The sequence below is a fragment of the Salvelinus fontinalis genome, unplaced genomic scaffold (genome assembly GCF_029448725.1).
Source record: "Salvelinus fontinalis isolate EN_2023a unplaced genomic scaffold, ASM2944872v1 scaffold_0540, whole genome shotgun sequence".
Taxonomy (NCBI): Eukaryota; Metazoa; Chordata; class Actinopteri; order Salmoniformes; family Salmonidae; genus Salvelinus; species Salvelinus fontinalis.
In genome coordinates this window covers 93916-116680 of record NW_026600749.1, presented here as the reverse complement: position 1 = coordinate 116680, position 22765 = coordinate 93916, and the positions used below count along the sequence as shown (strand labels likewise).

Genomic DNA, 22765 nt, shown 5'->3' with positions numbered 1-22765 from the left:
TTATTTCTTCACCACCTGCTTCTCAACCTCCACGTCCTTCTCCACCTACTTCCCAAACTCCTCCACATCCTTCTCCACCTGCTTCTCCACCTCGACCTCTTTCTCAACCTCCACCTCCTTCTCCACCTGCTTCTCAACCTCCTCCACATCCTTCTCCACCTCCACCTCTTTCTTAACCTTTCTCAACCTCCACCTCCTTCTCCACCTGCTTCTCAAACTCATCCACATCCTTCTCCACCTCCACCTACTTCTCAACCTCCTCCACATCCTTCTCCATCTGCTTCTCCACCTCCGCCTCTTTCTCAACCTTTCTCAACCTCCACCTCCTTCTCCACCTCCTTCTCAACCTCCTCCACATCCTTCTCCACCTCCTTCTCCACCTCCACGTCCTTCTCCACCTACTTCTCAAACTCCTCCACATACTCCTCCACCTACTTCTCAAACTCCTCCACATCCTTCTCCACCTGCTTCTCCATCTCCACCTCTTTCTCAACCTTTCTTAACCTCCACCTCCTTCTCCACCTCCTTCTCAACCTCCTCCACATCCCTCTCCACCTCCTTCTCCACCTCCACGTCCTTCTCAACCTTCTCCACATGCTTCTTCACCTCCACCTACTTCTAAAACTCCTCCACATCATTCTCCACCTGCTTCTCCACCTCCACCTCCTTCTCCACCTCCTTCTCAACCTCCACATCCTTCTCCACCTCCACGTCCTTCTCAATCTCCTCCACATCCTTCTCCACCTCCACCTACTTCTCAAACTCCTCCACATCCTTCTCCACCTGCTTCTCCACCTCCACCTCTTTCTCAACCTTTCTCAACCTCCACCTCCTTCTCCACCTCCTTCTCCATCTCCTCCACATCCTTCTCCACCTGCTTCTCCACCTCCACGTCCTTCTCCACCTACTTCTCAAACTCCTCCATATCCTTCTCCACCTCCACCTACTTCTCAAACTCCTCCACATCCTTCTCCACCTGCTTCTCCACCTCCACCACTTTCTCAACCTTTGTCATCCTCCACCTCCTTCTCCACCTGCTTCTTAAACGCCTCCACCTGCTTCTCCACCGCCACCTCTTTCCCAACCTTTCTCAACCCACACCTCCTTCTCCACCTACTTCTCAACCTCCTCCACATCCTTCTCCCCCTCCACCTACTTCTTAATTTACATTTACATTTAAGTCATTTAGCAGACGCTCTTATCCAGAGCGACTTACAAATTGGTGCATTCACCTTATGATATCCAGTGGAACAGCCACTTTACAATAGTGCATCTAAATCTTTTAAGGGGGGGGGGGGGGGGGTGTTAGAAGGATTACTTTATCCTATCCTAGGTATTCCTTAAAGAGGTGGGGTTTTAGGTGTCTCCGGAAGGTGGTGATTGACTCCGCTGACCTGGCGTCGTGAGGGAGTTTGTTCCACCATTGGGGTGCCAGAGCAGCGAACAGTTTTGACTGGGCTGAGCGGGAACTGTACTTCCTCAGAGGTAGGGAGGTGAGCAGGCCAGAGGTGGATGAACGCAGTGCCCTTGTTTGGGTGTAGGGCCTGATCAGAGCCTGAAGGTACGGAGGTGCCGTTCCCCTCACAGCTCCGTAGGCAAGCACCATGGTCTTGTAGCGGATGCGAGCTTCAACTGGAAGCCAGTGGAGAGAGCGGAGGAGCGGGGTGACGTGAGAGAACTTGGGAAGGTTGAACACCAGACGGGCTGGTGTTCAAGGCAAAGGATGGCTACTTTGGAGAATATGAAATATGAAAGATATTTTGATTTGTTTAACACTTTTTTGGTTACTGCATGATTCCATATGTGTTATTTCATAGTTTTGATGTCTTCACTAAAATTCTACAATGTTGAAAATAGTAAAAAAATAAAGAAAAACCCTTGAATGAGTAGGTGTGTCCAAACCTTTGATTGGTACTGTATATTTATATACAGTTGGGATCTCAACTTACTGTTGAGAGTTGAATAATAGTTGTATAAGGTGCAATTTCGAAATTTGGTTGTGCATCAACAGTGTCATGTTCTTGACTATCATTAAATGTGAAGACTGTATAATATCAAATCAATTCTCTATGTGTAATTTAATTACACAATTAAACTAATCATGTAACTTTAATTAACTAGGAATTTGGGGTACCACGGGAACATGTTGTTTATAGAGTTTCAATTTCCTGAATATAACTTTCAAAACAGTCACTTATTAATGAATTTAACCTCATTAGTCTCATTACTGAATGTCGCAAACCCTTGGATATCTGCACGAACCCTAGCATAGAATTGGCGACATACAAATTGGATTAATTATTGATTTACTAACTAACTTAAAATAAATCACAGAATTACATAAACACACACACAAATAGTCACACATTGGTTACAACATGATACAAAGAAAATGTCCCTAGCGGACGAAACCGATATGACGGCTTGGTAGACAAGGGAAAGGGGGTGGGGACTGCTCAAAAGTGGGAAACTCATGGAGGATTACTACACTCATAGAAATTGCTAATACTTTGAACATGAACAACCGCTCATTCAAAAATAAATTTAAATTGATATATTTACAAGTGTCTGCCTTTGTTGTCCCTCTCTGCGATTGCCGGACCGTCTGCTGGATAGTCATGGCGATCAAAGTTGTATGTTGTTAGAATGGATAATTCAGACTACCATTCGGAAATGTTCTTAGCTCGGATGCGTTTACCAGATTAAAGTATTTAAACAGCTGTGGTCTGAATAATTGTTCTTTGGTTTGTAGATTTCTTCACCATTTCAACGTGGGAATGATCTCCACATTCTCTGGTCTTGTCCTTTGGCACAGTTGCCAACCATTTCAACATGTAGCCACCACTTCATGTTTTCTGATTTAATGTAAATTTTGTCGGAGGTGGGTTTTATACTCTGTGGAAGAAGGGGCGGTTCCAGGACGCCTAATGTGATGTCTGGTCACGTGGGCGTGGCCACTGACTTGGTTAAAACCTTTATATGAAGAAAAAAATATATTTTAGAAGGCTAACATCACATTACATCTTTTCACAAATAGTTTCATATTTACTCATTCATTTTATACAACATTCAGGTAGAAAACTAATAACTGAGGAATGTACACTTCCAGAGATACTGTTATCTTGTCCTACTGCTTTCTGATGTCACAAAACAAAACAACTTCAAACAGGATTGTCCTCGGACCATTCCCTCATTCTCAAAAATACAAATATTGTTTAATTATTAAAACTTTTGATGTCCAAGTGTCTCTCTGTGTTCCATAGTTTACATTCCAATCTCAAACACTACAGAGCATAGAGGCGGTGTATTTTACGACCGCCATAAAGCAGCCGACTTCCCGCTCTCCCCCTCTACGAGACAGAGCACACTGTAGAGCGGACCCAGTGTAACCTGATCCTTCAGATCGTCACAGGAGAGTCATGACAGCAGTCATTCCATGTCAGCTAATTATTTTTAGATTGGTAAGTTAGTCTAGCGGCCAGCTATCTAAACTAGTAGTAAGGATGGTCAAATTACCGACCCATTGATCATCAGTTATCACATAAAAAACTGCAAGCATTTGCCTCTCTCTATGACAAAATGTGTAGAATTGCAGGAAAGTTGCTATAAATGAACTTTAAACATTACATTTGTTCTCTTCAATGTCACCAAACAGTTTCTAAACTCATCAGTGTTGACACCCATTCTGACAAGTTAACACATACACATACCATTTAGATCTATCAGATTACATGGCAAGTCTGACTCCCTCTTCCAGGAAGACTGTCCTGGACTTTAATGTGTCTGATGATGATGTGAGGAGGCACTCCACCCAGTTCCTGGAGGTGCATGCACTCCCTAAAGAGCTTTTTCTGCAAGACAATGTTGCCAATTAGTGACCAAGTCAATAAAGATCGGTCCATATTTCACCCCCCCCCCTAATGAAATAGTGTCTGATATTATATTTGGAGTCCTTTACGGAAGGAGAGGTTTCCGTGATGACTTTGTCATCCATTTGGATGATACATATTAAATCGCAGGAGAGCAACAAATTCTTAAATTAAGAAAAGGTAGCAAATTATTTAGATGAGAAGAGCATCCACAAATGCCAGGAAAAATACTGTGATTTCAATAATTTTGTGTTGTGCAACTTATCAAGAAAGCGGCAAGCAAGAGTGGTCAAATCCATACTGTTAGGTTCAACAATCTATTTTCAAAATCAATAAGTATTGGCATAGAGTACCACAGTATGAGTCATAATACCCATAAAACCTAGCGCTCAAACAAGGAAATAGTTTTTCCTCCAATCATTTTTCCCATAGGAGATTTTAGAAACACTTAATATAAGGGCTGTGTTTCAAATCAAATCAAATCAAATTGTATTGGTCACATACACATGGTTAGCAGATGTTATTGCGAGTGTAGTGAAATGCTTATGCTTCTAGATCCGACAGTGCAGCAGTATCTAACAGGTAATATCTAACAATTCCACAACAAAAACTAATACACACAATCTAGTAAAGGAATGGGATAAAAATATATAACTATAAAATATATGGATGAGCAGTGACAGAGCGGCTAAGATGCAATAGATAGCATAGTATAGATAGTGTAAGATACAGTACACAGTATATACATATGAGATAAGTAATGCGAAATATGTAAACATTCTTAAAGTGGCATTATTAAAGTGACTGGTGATCCATTTATTAAAGTGGCCAATGATATCAAGTCTGTAGGTAGGCAGCCGCCTCTCTGTGCTAGTGATGGCTGTTTAATAATATTATGGCCTTGAGATAGAAGCTGTTTTTCAATCTCTCTGTCCCTGCTTTGATGCACCTGTACTGACCTCGCCTTCTGGATGGAAGCGGGGTGAACAGGCAGTGGCTCGGGTGGTTATTGTCCTTGATTATATTTTTTGCCTTCCTGGGACATCTGGTGGTGTAGGTGTCCTGGAGGGCAGGTAGTTTAGCCCCGTGATGTGTTGTGCAGACCGCACCACCCTCTGGAGAGCCCTGCGGTTGTGGGCGATGCAGTTGCCGTACCAAGCGGTGATACAGCCCGACAGGATGCTCTCGATTGTGCACCTGTAAAAGTTAGTGAGGGTTTTTGGTGACAAGCCAATTTTTTCAGCCTCCTGAGGTTGAAGAGGCGCTGTTGCGCCTTCTTCACCACACTGTCTGTGTGCGTGGACCATTTCAGTTTGTCGGTGATATGTACACCGAGGAACTTAAAACTTTCCACCTTCTCCACTGCTGTCCCGTTGATTTGGATCGGGGGGTGCTCCCTTTGCTGTTTCCTGAAGTCCAAGATCATCTCTTTTGTTTTTCTGACATTGAGTGAGAGGTTTTTTTCCTGACACCACACTCCAAGGGCCCTCACCTCCTCCCTGTAGGCTGTCTCGTCGTTGTTGGTAATCAAGCCTACCACTGTTGTGTCATCTGCAAACTTGATGATTGAGTTGGAGGCGTGCATGGCCACGCAGTCATGGGTGAACAGGGAGTACAGGAGGGGGTTGAGAACGCACCCTTGTGGGGCCCCAGTGTTGAGAATCAGCGGAGTCAGGAAGTCCAGGACCCAGTTGCACAGGGCGGGGTCAAGACCCAGGGACTCAAGCTTAATGATGAGTTTGGAGGGTACTATGGTGTTGAATGTTGAGCTGTAGTCAATGAACAGCATTCTTACATAGGTATTCCTCTTGTCCAGATGGGACAGGGCAGTGTGCAGTGTGATGGTGATTGCGTCGTCTGTGGACCTATTGGGGCTGTAAGCATATTGAAGTGGGTCTAGGGTGACAGGTAGGGTGGATGTGATATGATCCTTGACTAGTCTCTCAAAGCACTTCATGATGACAGAAGTGAGTACTACGGGGCGATAGTCATTTAGTTCAGTTACCTTGGCTTTCTTGGGAACAGGAACAATGGTGGCCATCTTGAAGCATGTGGGGACAGCAGACTGGGATAGGGAGTGATTTAAGATGTCCGTAAACACACCAGCCAGCTGGTCTGCGCATGCTCTAAGGACGCGGCTAGGGATGCCATCTGGGCCGGCAGCCTTGCGAGGGTTAACATGTTTAAATGTTTTACTCACGTCGGCCATGGAGAAGGAGAGGCCACAATCTTTGGTAGCGGGCCGCGTCGGTGGCACTGTATTGTCCTCAAAGCACACAAAGAAGTTGTTTAATTTGTCTGGAAGCAAGACGTCAATGTCCGCAACGGGGCTGGTTTCTTTTTGTAATCCGTGAATGTCAGTAGACCCTGCCACATACAGTGGGGCAAAAAAGTATTTAGTCAGCCACCAATTGTGCAAGTTCTCCCACTTAAAAAGATGAGAGAGGCCTGTAATTTTCATCATAGGTACACTTCAACTATGACAGACAAAATGAGAAAAAAAATCCAGAAAATCACATTGTAGGATTTTTTATGAATTTATTTGCAAATTATGGTGGAAAATAAGTATTTGGTCAATAACAAAAGTTTATCTCAATACTTTGTTATATACCCTTTGTTGACAATGACAGAGGTCAAACGTTTTCTGTAAGTCTTCACAAGGATTTCACACACTGTTGCTGGTATTTTGGCCCATTCCTCCATGCAGATATCCTCTAGAGCAGTGGTGTTTTGGGGCTGTTGCTGGGCAACACGGACTTTCAACTCCCTCCAAAGATTTTCTATGGGGTTGAGATCTGGAGACTGGCTAGGCCACTCCAGGACCTTGAAATGCTTCTTACGAAGCCACTCCTTCGTTGCCCGGGTGGTGTGTTTGGGATCATTGTCATGCTGAAAGACCCAGCCACGTTTCATCTTCAATGCCCTTGCTGATGGAAGGAGGTTTTCACTCAAAATCTCACGATACATGGCCCCATTCATTCTTTCCTTTACACGGATCAATCGTCCTGGTCCCTTTGCAGAAAAACAGCCCCAAAGCATGATGTTTCCACCCCCATGCTTCACAGTAGGTATGGTGTTCTTTGGATGCAACTCAGCATTCTTTGTCCTCCAAAAACGACGAGTTGAGTTTTTACCAAAAAGTTCTATTTTGGTTTCATCTGACCATATGACATTCTCCCAATCTTCTTCTGGATCATCCAAATGCTCTCTAGCAAACTTCAGATGGGCCTGGACATGTACTGGCTTAAGCAGGGTGACACGTCTGGCACTGCAGGATTTGAGTCCCTGGCGGCGTAGTTTGTTACTGATGGTAGGCTTTGTTACTTTGGTCCCAGCTCTCTGCAGGTCATTCACTAGGTCCCCCTGTGTGGTTCTGGGATTTTTGCTCACCGTTCTTGTGATCTTTTTGACCCCACGGGGTGAGATCTTGCGTGGAGCCCCAGATCGAGGGAGATTATCAGTGGTCTTGTATGTCTTCCATTTCCTAATAATTGCTCCCACAGTTGATTTCTTCAAACCAAGCTGCTTACCTATTGCAGATTCAGTCTTCCCAGCCTGGTGCAGGTCTACAATTTTGTTTCTGGTGTCCTTTGACAGCTCTTTGGTCTTGGCCATAGTGGAGTTTGGAGTGTGACTGTTTGAGGTTGTGGACAGGTGTATTTTATACTGATAACAAGTTCAAACAGGTGCCATTAATACAGGTAACGAGTGGAGGACAGAGGAGCCTCTTAAAGAAGAAGTTACAGGTCTGTGAGAGCCAGAAATGTTGTTTGTTTGTAGGTGACCAAATACTTATTTTCCACCATAATCTGCAAATAAATTCATAAAAAATACTACAATGTGATTTTCTGGATTTTTTTTTCTCATTTTGTCTGTCATAGTTGAAGTGTACCTATGATGAAAATTACAGGCCTCTCTCATCTTTTTAAGTGGGAGAACTTGCACAATTGGTGGCTGACTAAATACTTTTTTGCCCCACTGTACGTCTCGTCTCTGAGCCTTTGAATTGCATTTCCACTTTGTCTCTGTACTGATGTTTTGCCTGTTTGATTGCCTTACGGAGAGAATAACTACACTGTTCGTATTCAACCATATTCCCAGCCACCTTGCCATGGTTAAATGTTGTGGTACGTGCTTTCAGTTTTGCTCGAATGCTGCCATCCTGTTTTAGTTTCTGCCTATAGGAGGGGAGCAACAAGACGGAGTCATGGTCAGATTTGCCAAAAGGAGGGCGCGATGCACTGAAAATCCTGTTGGCTGTACTGACTCTGACAGTATGTCTCCAGCTAGCCATGTTTCCGTGAAACAGAGTATGTTACAATCCCGGATATCTCTTTGGAAAGCAACTCTTGCCCCGATTTCGTCGACTTTGTTAACTAGGGACTGGACATTAGCGAGTAGTTCCTCATATTTAGAGTTCTCGATTTGTTCTGCATATTTGGAGTCCTCCACTTATTTTAAGTGTTTCTAAAATCCTCTATCGAGATAAATGAAGGGTGGAAAAACGATTGTAACCATTTCCCTGTTTGACCGCTAGGTTGTATGGGTATTATGACATTTCCACTGTGGACACCTCTATTATTGTGCGTGTTTACGCAGCGAACGCACTATCACCACTTTGAAGTCAATATCTAGCTCTGGTCCAGGGCGCAGTCCTTCACTAGTAGAGGTTAGTAGAGAAACCCACACTCTTGCCATGGACCAGAGCTAATAGATATATCCCTTTGTTTAATAAATGTCAAAGCAATACATTAAGTTTCACTAAATAAATGAATTCCATTGAAATATGATGTTAAAAGCACAAATGATTTGACTTTAAATAGCGTTCAAGTTTGGTTTTTATTATGCTTCAGAACTGTCCCAGTCCTTGTTTATAAAAGTCCTATATGATCTATGGCAGGACGACAGTGCAACTTTTCATCCACTAGGTGTCAGTGTTGTACTGCAAGGCGTCTCCAGATGGATTACACTACTTCATTGTGTCTGCTCTGTGCATGTTGCCTACTTACCCATATGATTAATGAAATTGTGAAGACTACATAAAGAGAACAGCCTCAATTCGTCGGGGCATGGACACCACAAGGTGTCGAAAGCGTTCCAAAGGGATGCTGGCCCATGTTGACTCCAATGCTTCCCACAGTTTTGTCAAGTTGGCTGGATGTCCTTTGGGTGGTGGACCATTCTTGATACACACGGGAAACTGTTGAGTGTGAAAAACCCAGCAGTGTTGCAGTTCTTGACACAAACTGGTGTGCCTGGCATCTACTACCATACCCTGTTCAAAGGCGCATACATCTTTTGTCTTGCCCTTTCACCATCTGAATGGCACACACACAATCAAAGTCTAAACTGTCTCAAGGCTTAAAAGTCCTTCTTTAACCTGTCTCCTTCCCCTTTATCTGTACTGATTGAAGTGTATTTAACAAGCGACATCAATAAGGGATCATAGCTTTCACCTGGATTCACCTGGCCAGTTATGTCATGGAAAGAGCAGGTGTTCTTAATGTTTTGTGCACTCAGTGTATGTCTCATGCTCTGTGTACAATATGCATGGATCCACACACCAGGGACATTCTGTGGTCTTGGTTTATTATTATAGGATCTCACATCCCATTAACAAACACCTTAAAAGGAAGTGTGCTTGTATGTTGTACTTCCCCTCAGTCCTATTTTAAGACATTGTCATACTTTTTGCACACACGCACGCACGCACGCACGCACGCACGCACGCACGCACGCACACACGCACACACACACACACACACACACACACACACACACAGCAGATCCTGTTTGCCTCCACCTAGAGCAGATGCTTCCACATCCACACAGAAGAGAGACTGCTTGCTCCTTCAAAGATGCTTGTCTGTCGAAACCATCTCCCACTTTGGATATTTGTTCTGCTTATCTCTTATCTACAACTTTGGGGTAAGTACTTCGAATATGAATTTACTGACACTTATGTTGTAGATTTCAGGGTAAAGTAGTTGAGCCATTTCAGTTACAGAGATATTTCAATGATGTTTGGCATCAGTTCTGTCATCTTTATTTCCTGAAAATGTAAGTAGTCTATTTCGTTGGGGTAATGTGATCCTAGGTCACAGGAGGTTGGAGGCACCTTAATTGGGGAGGACGGGCTCGTGGTAATGACCGCAGTGGAATTAGTGGAATGGTATCAAATACATCAAACACGTGGTTTCCAGGTGTTTGATGCCATTCCATTTACTCCGTTCCGGCCATTATTATGAGCCGTCCTCCCCTCAGCCTCCACTGTCCTCTATCTGTTTAGTGGAATGCAGTGTTTACTATTGGTGGGTCTCACACTTGACTGCTCCTCCCCAGATACAGTATCCTCAGACCTCCTCCTGGTCTCCCTCCCAACACCCTCCCTCACCCAGGCCTCCTCTGTAGGCAACACCGTCCTGGGGGCTGTGGTCCTGGTCTGTCGGGCCCCTGAGGGCCCTGGAGGGACCCTGTTCAGACTCCACCGGGTTAAAAAGCTGGTGGACACCATGACTTTCCCCAGTGAGACACAGGAGGCCCAGTTCACAGTGAGAGTGAGGGAGGATTCAGCCCGGGAGGTTCTATACTGCTGCCTGTATCAGAACAGCCAGGGGATGTATAGCCCATACAGCCACTATCTGACTCTGAATCAACAAGGTGAGATTTCTAGTTTTATAGTGAGTTTTATATTTATGATTGATGATTTTGGATCAAGTATGTCCAAGTATGTTGGAGCCGTGGATCTGGGACAGAAACTACTGCAAGCACCATGATCACTACAAATAATGATAATAATCTTTTTCTGTGATTTGTTGTAACTGTACATGGAAATGCTATTTGAAAGTGAGAAACTGTTTAAAGCCACTGGTGGTGGAAGTCAATAAACACTCCCATCCGCTTCTCCACCACCACTGGCAAAACTGCCATAGGTGTTCTCAGTGGTTACGTGTGTGTGTGCTTGGATGTGTGTATCGTACTGTTACACCCTGCAGGTCATATAGAAACCACAAACATCAAGCTTGACAGTTAAGGCAGGAAGTGTGAATGACAACAGAGGGTAAACTTAAAATGGCAGTTCTCACATTACCTCAGACACCGGATATACAGCTTCTGCTAAATAGTACACAATGCCTATAGACTACTATGCATTTGGTTTGATAAAGTTTATTACGAAAGTAACAAGCTCTTGAATTCATCTCCTTGGAGTTGAAAGGAAGCTCCCTTCTTGACTTTTCTTAAAGTAGGAAGACTTCACCATTACAACCCCTTTATAGCAAATCAATTAATCAATCAATCAAATGTATTTATGAAGCCCTTCTTACATCAGCTGATGTCACAAAGTGCTGTACAGAAACCCAGCCTAAAACCCCAAACAGCAAGCAATGCAGATGTAGAAGCACAGTGGTTAGGAAAAACTCTCAGGAAAGGCAAGAACCTAGGAAGAAACCTAGAGAGGAACCAGGCTATGCGGGGTGGCCAGTCCTCTTCTGACTGTGCCGGGTGGAGATTATAACAGAATATGGCCAAGATGTTCAAATGTTCATAGATGACCAGCATGGTCACATAATAATAATCACAGTGGTTGTAGAGGGTGCAACAGGTCGGCACCTCAGGAGTAAATGTCAGTTGGCTTTTCATAGCCGATCATTCAGAGTATCTCTGCCGCTCCTGCGGACTCTAGAGAGTTGAAAACAGCAAGTCTGGGACAAGGTAACATGTCCGGTGAACAGGTCAGAGTTCCATAGCCACAGGCAGAACAGTTGAAACTAGAGCAGCAGCACGACCAGGTGGACTGGGGACAGCAAGGAGTCATCAGGCCAGGTAGTCCTGAGGCATGGTCCTAGGGCTCAGGTCCTGAGAGCGAGAGAGCGAGAGAGCGAGAGAGCGAGAGAGAGAGAGAGAGAGAGAGAGAGAGAGAGAGAGAGAGAGAGAGAGAGAGAGAGAGAGAGAGAGAGAATGCTTAAATTCACACAGGACACATGATAAGACAGGAGAAATTCTCCAGATATAACAGACTGACCCTAGCTCCCCGATAAATTAATGCAGCATCTCCCTCTCTCCCTCTCTCCCTCTCTCCCTCTCTCTCTCTAGGTGTAGCCTCTCCTAGAGCTCCTCCTCCTCCTTCCCTCCCTCTCCTCCCACCCCTCCTCTCAGTTGATCCCGCAGGTGGGCAGGTGAAGCACGGCCAGACGTTATCCTTCCACTGCTCTCTGCCTACTCCTCACTCCCAGCAGAGCCCTAAACCAGAGGCCTTCCTACTGCTGAGGACAGCTAAAGCGACTGGGCACTCCATGGGGAGCTCCATGGTCCACCCCCAGGCCTCCCTGGTGTCCCACTCCACAGCCCAGACCGGGGCCTTCCACCTGGGGCCCGTGAGGGGAGGCGAGGGGGGATCCTACACCTGCCTCTACCAGGTTACAGTGCCTCGTCAGGGACCGGCTAATTCAACCGCCAGTCATCCAGTTCTTGTCACGGTCACAGGTGAGAGATCTGGTTGAGGGGTGAAATTGCAACTAGACACTGATCTAATGTCAGTTATGTATTCTATTCCCAATGGTTAAGGTTAGAATTGTGTGTGAGAAAAATCTGATATCCATACTCTCTCTCCATCTTTTCTCTGGTGGGCCTGCCATCCCAGAGCTGTTGCCGGTGCCCACTCTCTCTCTCCAGAGCCAGGCTGGGGAGTGGGCCTTGGTGTGTACTGGTTCACCTGCCTTCCCTGGTGCTCGCTTCTCTCTATACCACCTGGGAAGTACCTTCCCTGATGCCACCCGTAGTGCCCCCGCTACCCGACATCGTGCCCTTTTTGCTCTCTCATCCCTGCCTGCCCAGGACGGCCCGTTGTCGGACCACTACCAGTGCCAATACAGTTCCCTGCTGGGAGCAGAGTGGAGCCACTCAGAGAGAAGTCCACTGCTGGCTGTGCCTAGAGTCATAGGTCTGCATCTCTCTGATGTCTGTGTCTGCCTGAGCCTGTGTGCGTCAACTCATACAACTCAAGAGGCAGCCTTTAATTATTTTTCACCTATAATGTCTGTCATTCTCTTCCAGACAAGACCACCATCTCCCCTCCCTCCTCACCAGGTAACTCACAGAGCCATTACAATCAACAAATCACCCTCTGACTGGGTATTGATATTAGACACAGTGTGGGACTGATGTTTGGTATTGATGTTAGACACAGTGTGGGCCTGATGTTTGGTATTGATATTAGACACAGTGTGGGCCTGATGTTTGGTATTGATATTAGACACAGTGTGGGCCTGATGTTTGGTATTGATATTAGACACAGTGTGGGCCTGATGTTTGGTATTGATATTAGACACAGTGTGGGCCTGATGTTTGGTATTGATATTAGACACAGTGTGGGCCTGATGTTTGGTATTGATATTAGACACAGTGTGGGCCTGATGTTTGGTATTGATATTAGACAGTGTGGGCTTGATGTTTGGTATGGATGTTAGACACAGTGTGGGCCTGATGTTTGGTATTGATGTTAGACACAGTGTGGGCCTGATGTTCGGTATTGATATTAGACACAGTGTGGGCCTGATGTTTGGTATTGATGTTAGACACAGTGTGGGACTGATGTTTGGTATTGATGCTAGACACAGTGTGGGCCTGATGTTTGGTATTGATATTAGACACAGTGTGGGCCTGATGTTTGGTATTGATATTAGACACAGTGTGGGCCTAATGTTTGGTATTGATGTTAGACACAGTGTGGACCTGATGTTTGGTATTGATATTAGACAGTGTGGGCCTGATGTTTGGTATTGATGTTAGACACAGTGTGGGCCTGATGTTTGGTATTGATGTTAGACACAGTGTGGGCCTGATGTTTGGTATTGATATTAGACACAGTGTGGGCCTGATGTTTGGTATTGATGTTAGACACGGTGTGGGCCTGATGTTTGGTATTGATATTAGACACAGTGTGGGACTGATGTTTGGTATTGATGTTAGACACAGTGTGGGACTGATGTTTGGTATTGATGTTAGACACAGTGTGGGCTTGATGTTTGGTATTGATATTAGACACAGTGTGGGCCTGATGTTTGGTATTGATGTTAGACACAGTGTGGGCCTGATGTTTGGTATTGATGTTAGACACAGTGTGGACCTGATGTCTGGTATTGATGTTAGACACAGTGTGGACCTGATGTTTGGTATTGATATTAGACACAGTGTGGGCCTGATGTTTGGTATTGATATTAGACACAGTGTGGGCCTGATGTTTGGTATTGATATTAGACACAGTGTGGGCCTGATGTTTGGTATTGATATTAGACACAGTGTGGGCCTGATGTTTGGTATTGATATTAGACACAGTGTGGGCCTGATGTTTGGTATTGATATTAGACACAGTGTGGGCCTGATGTTTGGTATTGATGTTAGACACAGTGTGGGCCTGATGTTTGGTATTGATGTTAGACACAGTGTGGACCTGATGTCTGGTATTGATGTTAGACACGGTGTGGGCCTGATGTTTGGTATTGATGTTAGACACAGTGTGGGCCTGATGTTTGGTATTGATGTTAGACACAGTATGGGACTGATGTTTGGTATTGATGTTAGACACAGTGTGGGCCTGATGTTTGGTATTGATATTAGACACAGTGTGGGCTTGATGTTTGGTATTGATATTAGACACAGTGTGGGCCTGATGTTTGGTATTGATATTAGACACAGTGTGGGCCTGATGTTTGGTATTGATATTAGACACAGTGTGGGCCTGATGTTTGGTATTGATGTTAGACACAGTGTGGTTCTGATGTTTGGTATTGATGTTAGACACAGTGTGGTTCTGATGTTTGGTATTGATGTTAGACACAGTGTGGACCTGATGTCTGGTATTGATGTTAGACACAGTGTGGACCTGATGTTTGGTATTGATATTAGACACAGTGTGGGCCTGATGTTTTGTATTGATATTAGACACAGTGCGGGCCTGATGTTTGGTATTGATATTAGACACAGTGTGGGCCTGATGTTTGGTATTGATATTAGACACAGTGTGGGCCTGATGTTTGGTATTGATGTTAGACACAGTGTGGGACTGATGTTTGGTATTGATATTAGACACAGTGTGGGCCTGATGTTTTGTATTGATATTAGACACAGTGTGGGCCTGATGTTTGGTATTGATGTTAGACACAGTGTGGGACTGATGTTTGGTATTGATGTTAGACACAGTGTGGGACTGATGTTTGGTATTGATATTAGACACAGTGTGGGCTTGATGTTTGGTATTGATATTAGACACAGTGTGGGCCTGATGTTTTGTATTGATATTAGACACAGTGTGGGCCTGATGTTTGGTATTGATATTAGACACAGTGTGGGCCTGATGTTTGGTATTGATGTTAGACACAGTGTGGGCCTGATGTTTGGTATTGATGTTAGACACAGTGTGGACCTGATGTCTGGTATTGATGTTAGACACGGTGTGGGCCTGATGTTTGGTATTGATATTAGACAGTGTGGACCTGATGTTTGGTATTGATGTTAGACACAGTGTGGGCCTGATGTTTGGTATTGATATTAGACACAGTGTGGGCCTGATGTTTGGTATTGATGTTAGACACAGTGTGGTTCTGATGTTTGGTATTGATGTTAGACACAGTGTGGTTCTGATGTTTGGTATTGATGTTAGACACAGTGTGGGACTGATGTTTGGTATTGATGTTAGACACAGTGTGGGCCTGATGTTTGGTATTGATATTAGACACAGTGTGGGCCTGATGTTTGGTATTGATATTAGACACAGTGTGGGCCTGATGTTTGGTATTGATATTAGACATCGTGTGGACCTGATGTTTGGTATTGATATTAGACACAGTGTGGGCTTGATGTTTGGTATTGATATTAGACACAGTGTGGGCCTGATGTTTGGTATTGATATTAGACACAGTGTGGGCCTGATGTTTGGTATTGATGTTAGACACAGTGTGGGCTTGATGTTTGGTATTGATATTAGACACAGTGTGGGCCTGATGTTTGGTATTGATATTAGACACAGTGTGGGCCTGATGTTTGGTATTGATGTTAGACACAGTGTGGGCTTGATGTTTGGTATTGATATTAGACACAGTGTGGGGTTGATGTTTGGTATTGATATTAGACACAGTGTGGGCCTGATGTTTGGTATTGATATTAGACACCATGTGAGCCTGATGTTTGGTATTGATATTAGACACAGTGTGGGCCTGATGTTTGGTATAGATATTAGACACAGTGTGGGCTTGATGTTTGGTATTGATATTAGACACAGTGTGGGCCTGATGTTTGGTATTGATATTAGACACCATGTGAGCCTGATGTTTGGTATTGATGTTAGACACAGTGTGGGACTGATGTTTGGTATTGATATTAGACACAGTGTGGGCCTGATGTTTGGTATTGATATTAGACACAGTGTGGGCTTGATGTTTGGTATTGATGTTAGAAACAGTGTGGTTCTGATGTTTGGTATTGATGTTAGACACATTGTGGGCCTGATGTTTGGTATTGATATTAGACACAGTGTGGGCCTGATGTTTGGTATTGATATTAGACACAGTGTGGGCCTAATGTTTGGTATTGATGTTAGACACAGTGTGGGCCTGATGTTTGGTATTGATGTTAGACACAGTGTGGGCCTGATGTTTGGTATTGATGTTAGACACAGTGTGGGCCTGATGTTTGGTATTGATATTAGACACAGTGTGGGCTTGATGTTTGGTATTGATATTAGACACAGTGTGGGCCTGATGTTTGGTATTGATATTAGACACAGTGTGGGCCTGATGTTGGGTATTGATGTTAGACACAGTGTGGGCCTGATGTTTGGTATTGATGTTAGACACAGTGTGGGCCTGATGTTTGGTATTGATGTTAGACACAGTGTGGGCCTGATGTTTGGTATTGATGTTAGACACAGTGTGGGACTGATGTTTGGTATTGATATTAGACACAGTGTGGGCCTGATGTTTGGTATTGATATTAGACACAGTGTGGGTCTGATGTTTGGTATTGATATTAGACACAGTGTGGGCCTGATGTTTGGTATTGATATTAGACACAGTGTGGGCCTGATGTTTGGTATTGATGTTAGACACAGTGTGGGCCTGATGTTTGGTATTGATGTTAGACACAGTGTGGGCCTGATGTTTGGTATTGATATTGGACACAGTGTGGGCTTGATGTTTGGTATTGATATTAGACACAGTGTGGGCCTGATGTTTGGTATAGATATTAGACACAGTGTGGGCTTGATGTTTGGTATTGATATTAGACACAGTGTGGGCCTGATGTTTGGTATTGATATTAGACACAGTGTGGACCTGATGTTTGGTATTGATATTAGACACAGTGTGGGCCTGATGTTTGGTATTGATATTAGACACAGTGTGGACCTGATGTTTGGTATTGATGTTAGACACAGTGTGGGCCTGATGTTTGGTATTGATGTTAGACACAGTGTGGGCCTGGTGCTGGGTATTTTTTGTGTTGCCTAATCTACAGAGGTAGGACCTTAATTTGATCACCCTGTTGCAGGAGAACTTTCCTGCAATGCAGGACATTTCAAATGTGTAATCCATTTGAGGTGAAGGATTCTGAAGTTGATTGTTCCCACAGATTTTTCATTACGAAATGTTTTTCAACTTAATCTGGAAATTACAACAACATTTCCTGTTGCTGCAGGATTATTTTCCTGCTGTAGCACACTGGCTCAAACTAAGATACTACATATGTATATGAGGGCTCGTTGATTGACAGGTGATATTGTCTTTCTGGTAGGGCTGACTGGTGTGGACTGGCCTCTGGTGTTGGGATGTCTTTCTGTTGTGGTTCTGTTCTTCATTGTACTGGTGGGCGTGGGTGTGGCGGTGCAGAGGAAAGGTAATGTTACACCTGTTAACCTATACTCTGTTCCCAGAACAGTTTGTGCTCTCTTGTCAACCAGGAGCGGTTTACCTTAATAGGAGTTGGCAGGACAGCACAAACTGATCTGGGACCAGGCTAGTAAACCTTTAAAGAAATGTCCTTTACCATACACCTTTTCACTTTTTAATTCTCTTCTCTCGTTTCTCTTCTCATTGTCCAGTTAAGGTAATAGCGGAAGAAAAGCGTAAAAGGTGGGTGTATGAGTTTCTAACCTTCGGAGAAGTACAGTAATATCATGGAGAATGAGATGTTTTAGAAAAGTATTTATAATAGTATTTCTCCCTTTAAAATAGTATTTATAGTAGTATTTCTCCCTTTAGAATAGTTTTCTAATAGTATTTCTCCCTTTAAAATAGTATTTATAGTAATATTTCTCCCTTTAGAATAATTTTTCTAATAGTATTTCTCCCTTTAGAATAGTTTTCTAATAGTATTTCTCCCCTTAGAATAGTTTTCTAATAGTATTTCTTCATTTAGAATAGTTTTCTAATAATATTTCTCCCTTTAAAATAGTATTTATAGTCATATTTCTCCCTTTAGAATAATTTTTCTAATAGTATTTCTCCCTTTAGAATAGTTTTCTAATAGTATTTCTCCCTTTAGAATAGTTTTCTAATAGTATTTCTTCCTTTAGAATAGTTTTCTAATAGTATTTATCCCTTTAGAATAGTTTTCTAATAATATTTCTCTCTTTAGAATAGTTTTCTAATAGTATTTCTTCCTTTAGAATAGTTTTCTAATAGTATTTATCCCTTTAGAATAGTTTTCTAACAATATTTCTCTCTTTAGAATAGTTTTCTAATAGTATGTCTCCCTTTAGAATAGTTTTCTAATAATATTTCTCCCTTTAGAATTGTATTTTGAATAGTATTTCACCCTTTACAATAGTTTTCTAATGGTATTTCTCCCTTTAGAATTGTATTTCTAATAGTATTTCTCCCTTTAGAATACTTTTCTAATAGTATTTCTCCCTTTAGAATACTTTTCTAATAGTATTTCTCCCTTTAGAATACTTTTCTAATAGTATTTATAGTAGTATTTATCCTTTTAGAATAGTATTTCTAATACTATTTCTCCCTATAGAATAGTATTTCTAATAGTATTTCTCCCTTTAGAATAGTATTTCTAATAGTATTTCTCCCTTCAGAATAGTTTTCTAATAGTATTTCTCCCTTTAGAATAGTTTTCTAATAGTATTTCTTTCTTTAGAATAGTTTTCTAATAATATTTCTCTCTTTAGAATAGTTTTCTAATAGTATTTCTCCCTTTAGAATAGTATTTCTAATAGTATTTCTCCCTTTAGAATAGTATTTCTAGTAGTATTTCTCCCTTTAGAAAAGTTTTCAAATAGTATTTCTCCCGTTAGAATAGTTTTCTTATAGTATTTCTCCCTTTAGAATAGTATTTGTAATAGTATTCCTCCCTTTAGAATAGTATTTCTAATAGTGTTTCTCCCTTTAGAATAGTATTTATAGTAGTATTTCTCCCTTTAAAATAGTATTTATAGTAGTATTTCTCTCTCCTAGGGAGGGGGCTCTCCTATGGGCCAAGCTTCATTCTGAGGACCATGTTCTTGGTGAGTGTTTTTCAGTGAATAGAGTGATTCAATGATCTTATGTCTCATAATGCTTTCATGTAGTCATCATCACTGACATCCTTTTTTACATTATTTTATTTGTGTGTTATTGTTTTCCAGACCTTACCCTCAAACGTGTCAGCATTACCTCTCAGGTAAGGTCCATGGTCCTAGAGACAGTCCAGATCGAGGGCGGGATGGTGGGCCAGGCGTACATTGACGTTTATTCTTTGGATTGTGGCATGGTGGAAGTCCTTCCTCTGTAGAAGGGTTGACACCACGATCCTTGAGTTGGGGAAGATTGCGGAGGTCTCTCTCGCTCTCATTTATGGGTTTTATCGGCATGGGAAACATATGGTAACATTTCCAAAGCAAGTGGAGTAGATCATTTAATGTAAAATTAACTGTGAACATTACACTCACAGAAGTTCCAAAAGAATAAAGACATTTCAAATGTCATATTATGTCTATATACAGTGTTGTAACAATGTGCAAATAGTTCAAGTACAAAAGGGAAAATAATGAAACATCAATATGTTTGTTTTCACAATGGTGTTTGTTCTTCACTGGTTGCCCTTTTCTTGTCACAACAGCAGTGTGCACGTAGCCTGTCTTCTCTTGAGAACCAGGTCTGCCTACGACGGCCTTTCTCATTAGCAAGGCTATGCTCACTGAGTCTGTACATAGTCAAAGCTTTCCTTAAGTTTGGATCAGTCACAGTGGTCAGCTATTCTGCCACTGTGTACTCTCTGTTTAGGAACAAATTGTATTCTAGTTTGCTCTGTTTTTGTTGTTGATTCTTTCCAATGTGTCAAGTAATGATCTTTTTGTTTTCTCATGTTTTGGTTGGGTCCTAATGTGTTGCTGTGCTGGGGCTCTGTGGTCTCTGTCTGCCTCCCTACTGAACACAAGCACTCTTTGAGTCAACTTCTCATTACTGCTCCTCTGTGACCTGGGCCAGCCTGCACGGGCCCTCCTCCTCTCGTTAGCTGTAATCATCTCATTAATTAGCTTGATGAGGTGGACTTATTAAGCTAAACCCTCTCCCCAGACAAGGTGTTAGTGTATGGGTTACCGGGGACAGTGTCAACGCAATGCTATCATCATGACTTCATGTGAAGATATAATCCATAAGGGGAAACTGACTGTCTTTGGATACTAAGAGAATCTTCAGAAGGAAGTGTTTAGATTTTACGTAATGAAACCGCATTTGTGTGTTGCTTCAAAAGATAAAGGAAGTTTTCAAATTTGCCTTAGATGTGCTGTAATAATGAAACTGCTTGTGTGTGCAGGAATGGGGTAACGACGACAGCGCAGCAGAGACAGCCTTCAGCAGGTCCCCTCCATGGAGAACTCTCTCTACGTTTGGCAACACACCATCCTCCTGACCTCCTTCACCTCTCTCTCGTTCCCTCTATTCTCACTCGCTCTCTCTCTATTCCTTTTTCTGTCCATCTTCTTATGTCTATCTCCCTGACCCTTCTTATCTCTATACAGTACATCTCTTCATGCTCCCTGTCCTTCTTTCTGATCTCTCGTTCTCTCTGTCACCTTTTCGTTCCCTCGCCATCCTTCTCTCTCTTTCTCTCTCCATCCTTTTTTCTCTCTCCATAAACCCTTTCCCTCTCTATCCGTCTCTTCTCTCTCTCCCTGAACCCTTACCCTCTCTATCCGTCTCTTCTCTCTCCCTGAACCCTTACCCTCTTTATCCGTATCTTCTCTCTCCCTGAACCCTTACCCTCTCTATCCGTCTCTTCTCTCTTCTCTCTCCCTGAACCCTTACCCTCTCTATGCGTCTCTTCTCTCTCCCTGAACCCTTACCCTCTCTATCCGTCTCTTCTCTCTCCCTGAACCCTTACCCTCTCTCTCCGTCTCTCCTCTCTCCTTGAACCCGTTTCTTTTCTATCTATCTATATTAATTTATCTTAAAGGTAAACCTACTCTGACTTCCTCCACCTTTTGGACATCTAAGCAACAACCGCACGTCTAATCATACATCACAACTCTCTCTCTCTATCTCTCTATCTCTCTATCTCTCTATCTCTATCTATCTATGGGAAACATGTTCTCTCTGTTTACATTTTTGGCTGAAAACCTAGCCGTGATTAGAGGAACAGAGAAGTACACATTTCCTCTAACATGTGTTGCATTTCACAAGTTTGCATTAGGTCACTTTCACTGAATCTTATTGAATTTCATAAGTTGTTTCATGTACATAAAATCTATTTTATAATAAAAGCTGTAATTTAATTCTAATCTAGCGGCTTCATGTGTTTGAGTGTGATGCATGTAGACTTATTTTCACTCTTTTCTGAAAGTAAGGCCACATGTAAAAATATGTGAAATTTCCCTTTATCCTGTCTGGGAAAGCGGAACCCCTCGCCAGCAGCCAATGAAATTGCAGGGCGCCAAATTCAATACACAGAAATCTCATAATTCAAATTTCTCTAACATACAAGTATTATACACCATTTTAAAGATAAAATTCTCGTTTATCCAACCACAGTGTCCGATTTCAAAAAGGTTTTTCGGCGAAAGCAGAACGTATTATATTAGGTCAGCAACTAGTCACAGAAAGCCTACAGCCATTTTCCAACCAAAGAGAGGAGTCACAAAAAGCAGAAATAGAGAAAATGAATCACTAACCTTTGATATTCTTCATCAGATGACACTCCCGGGACAACATGTTACACAATGTTTTGTTCGATCAAGTTCATATTTATATCCAAAAACCTCAGTTTACATTTGGCTTTGCGTCCAAAATATCCCGTGAATTTGCACATGTGCTGAGCCACATCAATTTACAGCAATACTCATGATAAACATTGATAAAAGATACAAGTGTTATTCACAGAATTAAAGATATACTTCTCCTTAATGCAACCGCTGTGTCAATATTTTTAAAAAAACTTTACGGAAAAAGCAAACCATGCAATAATCTGAGTACGGTGCTCAGACAACAAATCAAGCCAAACAGATATCCGCCATGTTGGAGTCAACAGAAGTCAGAAATAGCATTATAAATATTCACTTACCTTTGATCTTCATCAGAATGCATTCCCAGGAATCCCAGTTCCACAATAAATGTTTGATTTGTTCGCTGAAGTTCATCTTTATGTCCAAATACCTCCATTTTGTTAGCGAGTTTAGCCCAGTATCCCAAATTCATGACGCGCGATCACTAGGAGCAGACAAAGTCAAACAGTTCCGTTACAGTCCGTAGAAACATGTCAAACGATGTTTAGAATCAATCTTTAGGATGTTTTTAACATAGATCTTCTATAATGTTCCAACCGGAGAATTCCTTTGTCTTCAGAAATGCAATGGAACGCAAGCTAAATCTCTCACGTGAACGTGCATGGTCAGCTCATGGCACTCTGGGAGAGAC

The 22765-nt window shown here is 42.7% G+C and overlaps 1 protein-coding gene across 1 annotated transcript; it reads left to right on the top strand.

Moving 5' to 3' along the window:
• Window positions 1-9652: 9652 nt before the first annotated feature.
• LOC129846440 (uncharacterized) lies at window positions 9653-21627 on the top strand. The gene is made up of 10 exons (XM_055914370.1): window positions 9653-9797; window positions 10212-10529; window positions 11964-12353; window positions 12511-12810; window positions 12924-12956; window positions 17655-17756; window positions 17962-17992; window positions 19328-19377; window positions 19498-19532; window positions 20670-21627. Exons 1-10 carry the CDS (start codon window positions 9728-9730, stop codon window positions 20763-20765), a joined length of 1425 nt encoding a protein of 474 aa, XP_055770345.1. The 5' UTR covers window positions 9653-9727; the 3' UTR covers window positions 20766-21627.
• The last annotated feature ends 1138 nt before the right edge of the window (window positions 21628-22765 follow it).